Below are 11115 nucleotides of genomic sequence, written 5' to 3'. Positions count from 1 at the left end.
ATGGACCCAAGATGGAAAATTTGAGGAACACCACATGCAATTAATTCCCAATCAGATGAAGACTGACTGCTTACTGCAAAGGTATTTTGCAACGACACCCTTTGTTTCCTGTTAGATAAGACTCAAACCATTTCGGAGCATTAAATGTTTATGAGTGTAGAGTAGGTTTTATGAACAGACTTGCATTGGCGCAAGGGGTGCAATACCATGTCCAGGAGTCACCAGCGACTGTCCTTAGTGTGTGCAGCGATGAAGATCAAAACTATTTTCATATTATACATTATTTGGAGCGAATTTCATGTAAATCAAAGAGCATAGTAAAACAAGAATTAAATGAATGAGGCAGTGCAGCTGGATGGTAGAATTTCCTCCGTCCGACCATTTTGGCAGGGCCGGTCCAAGAACATTTTTCCACACAAGTGTCTTATCATTTGGCGACGCCCCCCCCCCCCCCCCCCCTAGTCTCCCACATTTGTTATGTGTGCTGTATACAAATCTTGCGCTTGAGCGCCTCTCTCAGCTTCGTGCCCCAAGCAGTCGCTGATAATTGTGATCCGACATGTAGAGAAATGTGGGAATATGCAGTTGTAGCGGCTCTGCCGTCCCTTCCCGCTTGGTGCCCCAAGCAGCGGCTTGTGTCGCTTGGGTCTTAAACCGCCACTGCCTCCCCGTTTATGATTTCTTAAATCATTTCAAGCGAATGCCGCGTTTAAGTAAACAAATAGTTGCGAAATCAGTACATCATCGGAACATGGAGAAACTAATAAATACCGGGATGGCAAACTTATATAGTCTGTGTATGTACATTTTGAGCTACCAATTTTCAATGTATTACCTTCACAATTCCCACAAAATTGTAAGACTCTCCTTTGATGAAAAAATAAGGATTGGTAATGTACTATCATAGAGAAATTATTTTGGCTAATAAAATGTAATTAAAGACCATTTATTTATGTCAAAAGCAAATTTCGTGAGGTTTTGAAGCAGTTTACTTTAAGTGCGCGCTTCTGTGAAGTTCATAAATCCGGCCACTCGTAATATGAGCCTCAATATATTCCTTACGCGTCGGAGTCTGTTATCGATACTGAACAGTAGTTATTTTAATTCGTATTATATATAGTAACTGAGATGGCTTGCTGCGGATTCAAACGAATGAACATATTCTGTTATTGAATTAATACCCTGCGGATCTATGTACAGAAAACTGTAATATCCGAGCAACAAGAACATTTTCATGCGATGTACCGAACAGCTTTGGTGAAGTTTTATTATTATCTTTGGTAGAAGTACTTTGGAAAAAGGACGCTTCCAGTAGATACTTGTGATTGTCATGTGTGTGGGGGAAATACCGTGTTGCGGTCGGTGTTGGCTACTGACAGTTGGAGGAAAGGGGTGAATGTGTCAGTGGTGTGAATTACTATTTGTGTTTGTAGACTGAAATGATATTTTAAGTTACCTGTGAAGCATAATGGCCTTATCTTTTAAAAATATCGCCTTGCTTTCGTTCTGTCTTCTGGCAACAGTAGCCTGTTTTGCGGCGTTTGTTGTGTTTTTAATGAATCCGTATCGGAATTATGAAGCATCTGTTTGGGGACTATTTTCAGGTAAATGGAATTGTCACTGTTTACAAAACATATGTATAGTTTTTTTAGGAGCCTTTAGGAAGAAACATTGTTACTAAATGACAAGACCCATCAGCTGGAGTCCGGGTAGCGTTATTATTCATTCAGTGGCATGCAGTGAATGATGTTTTGCGCCCTTTTTGGCGGTAAAGCAAAACATTTGTTTGCTCTTAAAAGTGTAAGTAAAATACGTAGTTTTTGTGATTGAGAAACCTGTGGCATACCGGAACGTAAGGAAGCGCAGTGCCACTTAGTGGCAGGTTTAGTAAACATAGCAGTTTTGCCATTGGTAACAGAAAATAATTTCTTCACGCCAGCTGTGTTCGTGGAAGGCTGAACCTTATTATTTCGTGTATGTAGTTACGAGAGAGACATGAAATGATGCCCAAAATCACTCAAGTATCCGTTGAGCCTCGGACCTCCGTAATAGAAAGATAAAAGCACAGTAATCCGCAGAAGATTACGTTTGGCAAGTAGCCAGAGATTACTTCGCATGTAGATTTATGCATAGTTTGTTGAACTTCGTTCACCCGAAGGTCTAATGCTGAAGCTTGTCAAGATTTTCTCCCCCACCCCCCTAATTTATCAAGTATTTACCGGTTGTACTTTTCTAGGTGTTTGTGCAGCCCTTGTTCTTCATTTGGATTACCTGCACGCAAGAGGAAGACTTTCGTTATGGCATTCAATTGAAACGTTAAACAGGATATGTGATTTTGGTTTTGTGGCCACAGTTTTGGGCACAGCAGGCTTTGTGTGGTACATTTTTCTCACGTTGTACTACAAAACAAGTAAGTATTAATTGTTTACGAGTTTGCAATTAAAAGAATAAGTATAAGTAATACTAACTTTTCGTTCGTTTTTATTAAATATATCTGTGACAGTATCTTAGTACTCTAACACGTAAATCTTTGTGTTACATTGATATAATCATTCGGTTTGGCTGCCAGATATGTTAGTTAAAGGAGGGGAAAAATACCTTGTAAATATTAGCATTTACATGCGTTGATTGCACATGTGTGGTGGGCTGCTATGGGAATTTTTCTGTCGTGAATGGAGCTACAGTATGAGGAGGGAGTGTGTGTAGTATTTTGTGTCGTCACTATCAGCTGCATTTTGAAAACTGTTTTTGGCAGTGGGATATACTTAATGAGGACAATGGTGTGCAAAAGTCACAATAATGGATTTTTTCAACTTAAGAACGAAATCTAAATTTTGGAGATGCCATTATATATAATTGTGAGAAATTTTTTGTACTTTTATTTACAAATGATTGAGGTAATGGCAGAAAATCTTTCTAGATGAAACAAAATTCACTACCAGTACTGTTATTGTAATAGTCACCTATGTTCATATCCGTCATTGGAGTTCTTTCATATATGACAGAAAAATTTATTAAATAATACCTCTTGTTTTGTCAATAAAAACTGGAATCTTCTGTGCTCATGATGTACCTAAAGAGAATATTTATTTATTTATTTTCATTATTGACTCTGAGATGTGGTGAGCTTAACTATTCCCTGCCAATTGAGAATTGTGGATGCTTTATTAGTCTGGAAAATGACAAGGGTGCAGTTGATTGCTACATCACTACTTGAAATTTTTGTGGACAATGGCAAAACTATATTTACATAAAAGTCCTTATAAACAGAACCCACTCGTCTGTGTGACATTAAAGTGCATCTGAGATGCAGAATTACACATTAGGCCTTGTGGCGTTTCTTGTATGCATTTGGCCCTTTAAACGTAACACTCGTCACACTGGTGCATTTTGAAATAATTAAGACAACTGCTTTTGCTGTGATACTTCTTAAGGTAGTATTGCCTACACCTATATCATGTTTAGTCCTACCGACTGAAGACCTGAAATCTATGAACAAGTTGTTGATCATGTTGCCACTTTACTCATAAATATCTGTCTTATCTGCAAATTACTATACAATTTACAATGACCAATTTTGGCTTCCCATGATCATCAGATCATTAGAAGTATTGTGATACAGGATCATCGTAACATATTTAGTACATGAAGCTACATGTGCAAATGCACATGGTCATTTACTTGGATGCACTAATTATATGATGTTGGTACTCCCATTGGAATACTCCTAATGATCCAATGATGGCAGTAGGCTGAAACAAGTCATTGTTAATTGTGCAGTAATGTGCAATCAAGATGTACATTTATGCATGAAGTGCATCCCGTTGTTGTTGTTGTTGTTTGTTTTTTTTTTTTCCACCTAGGACTGCTAATACATTTGTGTCTTTCTAGTTATGCACATTTAATGTGCTTAGAAGTGGTTAGCTTTTTTTATATCTTTCATCTAATTATACATAGAATATTGTCATGTACTTGGTACATCATGAGTATGCATCTGAGTTGTACTATCAGTGTCATGATCCTCCAATGCAGTGGGCAAATAATGTGATGTCATGATAGTGTTTATTGTTTGTAATATAACTGTTAGATTATTGTAGCATTTTCACTACTTACCTAATTATTCAAAATTAGAATGGGCCAGTTAGCGAATAACATGAGACGTTTGTTTGATAGTATAAAAGGAATATGTTAGTGATGTCTTCGTGCTCGTGGTAGTGTGTGAAAATCTGTGTTCAGTTTCAGAACTAAATTTTATGAACTACTCCTTCACCACGACTGTTGAATATATTTATCACCTTTTCAAATTCTCACCAGATGTGAGTGGAGGTATAATGGTTTGGCCCTGATGAGTAGCTGCATGAAACATGTTGTGATTGTAATAGGAACACTATAGCAACCTAAACTTGAATGTGGTATTTAAGGCAAAATTAAATCCAGTTGTTGTCTCAGCATGCACTCATCGTTTTTGTGCTGTAATGCAGTGGATTTTTCCACGAATTTGCCTGTTAACTTCAGTTAGCAGTTTTTGTCACTAACAGCCTTACTACTAGCAGTAAACCAAGAGCTGAGGGGAAAATAGCCTTTTGATGAATTTCAGATGTTTGCAATTCAACCTTCTTAACTTGATTTTCTGTTTCTGCTATCTCATTTTGGGCTTGTTTAGCACAATGTATTTTGGGGTTCCTTTCTCATTCTCATCTTAAATCAAATGTCGGTTTTGATTTTATTGCCTCTACGACCCATTTTCTTCAATTATCTTAATGTATTTTGTATCTAATTTGTATATACAATTAGGAGACCTGGTCTACACCTGAATAGGAGAGGGGAAGAGAGGTTGGCTGAGCTTCTTGAAGGGGGTGGGGGGGATCTCATAACGAGAGATTGGTGTGGTTATTGGGGTCAGAGAGGTACCTTTTTAGGTTACAAACATTATTGAGGCACCCAATATTTTTTGAAAGAAGTCAAACTCTTCTAACTGAAGAGCCCCACAAAAAAGCTTAAGAATGAACAGAAAAAGTAAGGTTACCTTATTTCATCAAAATATTAAACAATTGAGTTTTATGCAGGCACTACATCATGTCAGTTTTGGGTGATGAGTGTTTTGAACTAGGGTTGCGCAAGAACTTACCATTGGTGATTGGGCCTGATCCACTATGCCAACTGTAGCAAACAGTTGTGGTCAAGCCACTACCAAATGCATCGTGTACTCCAATTTGCTTTGTGTTGTGGATTGCTTGTTGAAAAATGAGTGAAGAGACTATAATCCTGTTGCATAGAGGGATTCGAATGCAACTCTGTCTGTAACAGAAGTAGTCAGAGCAATCCCTTTGACCCTTATGTCAGTCCTGTTTCCGTGGAAGCACGAAATGCAGATGTAGGGACTTATTCTCCCACTCCTTCCTCACCACTCGGGTAGCCAATGTTCTCATTTGTTTACTGTCATGGCTGACTGCCATGATATACTGTCCACATAATAATAAGGTAGAGAAGCTTCTTGTCTGTTTGGAAAATTTAGAGCTCTGAAAAGATACATATCATGTGGCTATCTGAGCACCACATAACCACAGCGTCAGGTAGGTTGCATATAAAATATTAGACTGTCATCGTACTCATGCAGTTCTGATATGGGAAAAGTAGGAGTTGTTACATATATTGAGACTGAGCACAAATTCAAAAACATTGAGACTAGTAGCATTTGTAGTGGTCAGCACATACGTGTGGGCTTGTGAATTAATACACTTATTAATTGAGTTGTTTGAGGAATGTCGGCTCTTTACTATCCTATCTCTCAGATAGCAGGAAGCATTTAATAGTATGTGGTTACTTCAGTGCAGATTTTCTAAAGGATTCTGGTTGGAAAAAATTATATGGAAACTATATTTGGATCCTAAAATTTGATCTTGGTAATTACCGACATGGGTGGATAAAGACACTAGGGCCATAATTGATAATGTTTTCTTTGGTGAATCTCAAAGCAAGAAAATATTTATTTAGCCAGTAACAAATGCTCTTTGCGATCGCGATGCACAGTTAGAATAAACTAACATAGTGCCTTAAAGTATGGATACTCCTCAGTGGAAATCAGAATATATAATGGACTAAACTAGAAAAGTTTTTAGGAACACTTGCCACGGGACGATATTCGTATTGAACAAAATAAAATTTGTATGTGTTGGCAAGAACAAAACTTCTCAAAATTGCCCTAAGAAAAGCTATTGACAAATCAGAGACTGTGCACATTATGACAGAAATCAGTAACTCTGACGACAGACTTATGTCTGTGTGGAATGTAGTGAAATAAGACAGGATGATGCCACAGAGCAGAAGAACATCACTACTGAACTAAATGGAAGGGCTATAAATGATCAGTAACAGGTAGCAGATATGTTTAATAATCATTTCTTATATATAGTAGAAAGCATAGGTATAAATAGTAAATGAGAAAAATCACAGCAGTTTGAGGAAAAGTAACTCTCATAAAATTCAGTCATATGAATGTATTACCAACTTCTCCTTCTGAAATCAAGAAAGTTAGATATCTCTCAAAAATAAAATTTCTGGTTTTGGTGGTGGTTCCAATAGATTACTAAAGATTAGCTCCCATATAATAAGCCCCGTCTTATCCAAAATAGGTAATGTGTCAGTAATTCAATGTTTCCCGAGTGACTGAAATACGTCAGACCCCTATTTAAGATAGGTGATAGGAGAGATCTCAATAACTATTGACCCATTTTGCTGCTGAAATCAGTTTCCAAAATTTTGGATAAGGTGATGCATTCTAGAATAATTTCTCACCTTGGAAACAGTAATATCCTGAGGAAATTTCACTTTGGATTTCAAGAAAAGATGCAGTACTGAAATGCCATTTACATGGTCACTCACCAAATTTTACAGGCATTAAGTAGCAAAATAGTGCCAGGTGGTATTTTCTGTGACCTATCTAAGACACTTTACTGTGTGAATCACAGTATTCTCCTAGATAAATTTATGTTTTATGGGATTGATGTTATAGCCAATCAATGGGTAATGTCATATCTAACCAAAAGAATGCAGAAAGTAGTATTTAGTGATTCAGCCAGTGTAGTACGGAGAAATTTTTCTGATTGGGGAGAATTCACATATGGAGTTTCCCAGTTCCCAATCTAGGGTCTGCTATCATTTCTCATACATGTAAATGATCTTCCATGTAATATACAACAAGCAGAAATAGTTCTTTTTGGAGATGGCTCTAGTATTGTAATCAGTCCAAGCATACATACAGCAACAGAAGAAATGATAAACAGGGTCCTTAAAAGTATCATTGACTGGTTTGTTGTGAATCGTCTCACTCTAAAATGTAAAAAGACACAACATATTCAGTTCTGTGCATCTAGGTGTACTACACCAATTATAAGTTTATATATTTGAGTGGTGTTATATAAATGATAAGTGTAACACATGGTAAGGAAATAATAAATAGGGTGGAAATTTCAAAATTTTTAGGTGTCCATATTGACGAGAATTTAAACTGGAAAAGGCACATTTTGGAACTCTTAAAACAACTTAGTTCAGCTACTTTTATACCTAGAATTATTGAAAATCTTGCGGGTAATCAGTAAGTTACATGTTTTGCATATTTTCATTCAGTAATGTCATAATGAACAATGTTATGGGGTAACTCATCTGTAGAAAGGAATTTGTCATTGTGTAAAAATGTGCTGTAAAAATATGTAGTGTTCACACACAGTCATCGTGTAGACATTTAAAGGGTTGAGTATTGTGACTACTGCTTCACAGTGTATTTGTCCTTCATGAATTTTGCTGTTAATAATCCACTATAATTCAAAAGGAACAATGATTTACATATTTCCAATACCAGAAGGAAAACTGACATTCATTACTCCACATTAAGTTTGCCTTTAGCACATAAGGGGTGCACAGTGCCACAACAACAAAATTTTATAACTCTCCCTGTGATGCAAAATGTCAGACAGACAGCAGAGTGAAACATGAAACTAAACTTTCAGTTTCTCCATGACAACTTCTTCTGTTCCATAGAAGAATTAATATTATTGTAATGATTGTGTAAAAAGTGGTGGGTAGGAACTACTAGCTCACATATATGTACATTTAATAAAAAGTTTGTTTTTTAGGCTTTTGACATATAGCCATATTTACAAATTAATTTGTGGTGTTTGTGGAAATGGCTCATTCTACTTCATCACAATTTATCATAAAACTGACCCGTGGAACGTGAAACTAATGCTGCTTTCATTTCTGATGGTATTTATAAGTGATCATACCCATCAGCCAAAATTCTTAGGAGACATTCCTGATAAGTGTTAAGGCAAATCAGAACTCAGCAATGTAAACTTCTGACTTAAATAGTATGTGTTAGACTATATTTCTTCAAACAATGGAAAATCCAGGATGGAATGTAACAATATTATGAAGAGGAAAGTTGCCACTCACCATATAGTGTTGGTGCTGAGTCGTAGATAGGTACATTCTTTTTGTTGGGCCTATCTGCGACTCAGCATCTGTGCTATATGGTGAGTGGCAACTTTCCTTTGCATAATATTGAGACTATATTTCTTATATAATGACTTACATGCTGATGTTATTTTTGTTTTATAATGTTGTTTCTAATATAATTTGCATTTATAATATTTTAGTTATTGTAATATCATCTTATGTTCAGTTGTGTTGAGAGATGTTACCTACCATTTGAAAACAATCGTGGTACATCTGAATCAGTGCAGACAGCTGTGGGGATTGAACCTATTAAAAGGATGTCTACATCCATCCATACCATAAAGATGGGGCATGTGAAGTCATATATGTGCAGATAGAACAATCACTGATAGTATGTGGTTTTTTGTAATGTCAGTAGTGTGATCAGAGGTCTAAGCTAGGCTGGAAGGTGTGTCTTGGGTTGTGAGTTCACACAATTTTAAATTGCCTACATCAGATTTTGATGGGTGGGTAATGGTTGCCATTTGATGAGATTATGGGTCAAAGTGAATGGGAAGGATCAGTAGTTTCCCACACACGACCAGTATCAAACTGCAATGGAAAATTTCGTTTGATGAATGTATAACATTAACTTAGAATATTTGATATTTGGTGCCCAAAGGATGTTTTATGGTTTATGCAAAAAATTGTTTCAATCTTTAATTTATAATATTTGCCATGTCAGTTAACTGTCTTTACTACAGGGCATCAGGAATCATAATTTAGTTAACTGCATGTTCCATGGATCATAATTGCAGCATCTCACTATGACATGGGACACGCCAGTTTCACAGTTGTAATAGACATTTCTTAGTATTTAATGTAGCATCTTGGTGACTATTGACATGATTGTCCTAAGCTATATTTTATTTCTATTTATCTACACTAAAATTTGTCTTACTGTGTGTTTATTTCTGTATATTCTTTCAGCTGTGTTTCCTGTTGGAAAGAGTACAATAATACCAGCTGTTTGGACTATGATGACTGTTAAGTGGGGAGCTGCTATAATGGTCATTTGCACAAAATACAGGAAATACCTGAGATCATTGGAGTTGCTGCGTGATGATCCACAGTAGCATGATAAAATGTATTTAGCCAATGCATTTCATTGCATGTGTATTGGACATGGGAGCAGTGTGATATATATATAGAACAGTGAAATATTTTATCCTTAAACCACAACTTGAGGGTACTTCATATGTACAGGGAAGAGTAATATTGACACTAATGATGGAAAAGATACTGTGGAAAGCTCTGAAGTATTGAACTGTGAATGTGTTTGAAAATATATTTTTATGAGAGGGACGTAGGAAAATATACCCTGTGAGTTCCAACTCTAATCTTTGCAGTTTAAAGGAACATTCAGTTGTGACTTTTTTTTTATAGATGTTTTTACATGTTGCGAAAGTGTGTGTTTTCAAAATTATTCACCGACGCTTTGTGTGTTTTTGATATCCTTACAGAATTTTTTTAAATAAATATTTTAGTAGAGTTGGGCTACTATTATTTTCAGTTGCTTCTCACTGTTACCCCACCAATTTTGTCATTGTTGCATAGGAGTTGACTGTGATTTAAGGCTGAAATGTGTGAAGACACAGATGGGACCTTATGGAAATCAAATTTCTGCATTGCAAAGTTTGTATTAATACTTACACAGTAGTTTTAGTGTAACATTCAGACTGTTACAGTCACAGTTAATAGCACGAGCTGAATCCTGTGCTGCCTAAGAGCTGTATGAAGGGCTGATGCAAGTCTGCTGTGATTGTGGGTAATGTAAATCGTGAAACCTGGGGATCCCCTTTGCCATAATTGGTTTGGGAAAGGACAAAGGTAATATCCAAGAATATAGAGTATTAGGTAATTTTTAACTATACTGAAAACTTTAGTGTTATGTGGATAACAAGGAACTTTCTTATCGTATCGTGGAAACGTACCTAACAGTTTCACTTTTTTTTTTGGAAAAAGATGCAAAAAATTGATTGCTTCGGCAAGGGTACATCAGATTTCATCATTATTATTTGTTAAAACTGAGATAAATGCTTCCTGAATGTCCTAGTTGTCAATGTGACAAGTTATGAATATTAATGCAGAAAAGGACTAGCAGAAAGTGAAGGATGTAGCAGTTGATTTTATGTATATGTTTGTTTTGATTGCTTTCAAACGTAAAAATTCACCTATTGAATTGTGATTGAAGTTATCAGTAAACACATTTCAAAACTGATATTTCAAAGAATTAGAGAAGTAATGTGGAGTACATGTGATTTTTCAAAGTCTCACATTATCTAGTACCAACTCTTTTAGTTAAAAGGATCCTATATGACTGTGACACTGTACACATAAGAATATGGATAACACATCTACAAATCACTGAAGAACCAGAGAAATTGTTGTTTAATTGAAGTGGTTTTCTAAGGGAACCATTACATTTATTTTAGGAAGATAACAGTTTAGTAATCAGAATGAATTTCCACCCTTGAAAATGGATACTGATTTGAAACTCTGGCAGATTAAAACTGTGTACTGGACCAGAACAGTTTTTAATCTGCCATGAGAATTCATAGCAGTTTAGTTAATTGCACAGAATTTCTACCTTGTTTGAAGAAGGAATAAGAGCACGTGAAG

At 36.1% G+C, this 11115-nt stretch overlaps 1 protein-coding gene across 1 annotated transcript; it reads left to right on the top strand.

The window, feature by feature from the left end:
* Window positions 1-1294: 1294 nt before the first annotated feature.
* Window positions 1295-9984, top strand: LOC126299214 (heme transporter hrg1-B-like). Its single transcript, XM_049990997.1, has 3 exons — window positions 1295-1604; window positions 2237-2410; window positions 9424-9984. Exons 1-3 carry the CDS (start codon window positions 1469-1471, stop codon window positions 9567-9569), a joined length of 456 nt encoding a protein of 151 aa, XP_049846954.1. The 5' UTR covers window positions 1295-1468; the 3' UTR covers window positions 9570-9984.
* The last annotated feature ends 1131 nt before the right edge of the window (window positions 9985-11115 follow it).

Source organism: Schistocerca gregaria, chromosome X (assembly GCF_023897955.1).
Source record: "Schistocerca gregaria isolate iqSchGreg1 chromosome X, iqSchGreg1.2, whole genome shotgun sequence".
NCBI classification, from domain to species: Eukaryota; Metazoa; Arthropoda; class Insecta; order Orthoptera; family Acrididae; genus Schistocerca; species Schistocerca gregaria.
This window is presented reverse-complemented; position numbering and strand designations above follow the sequence as displayed.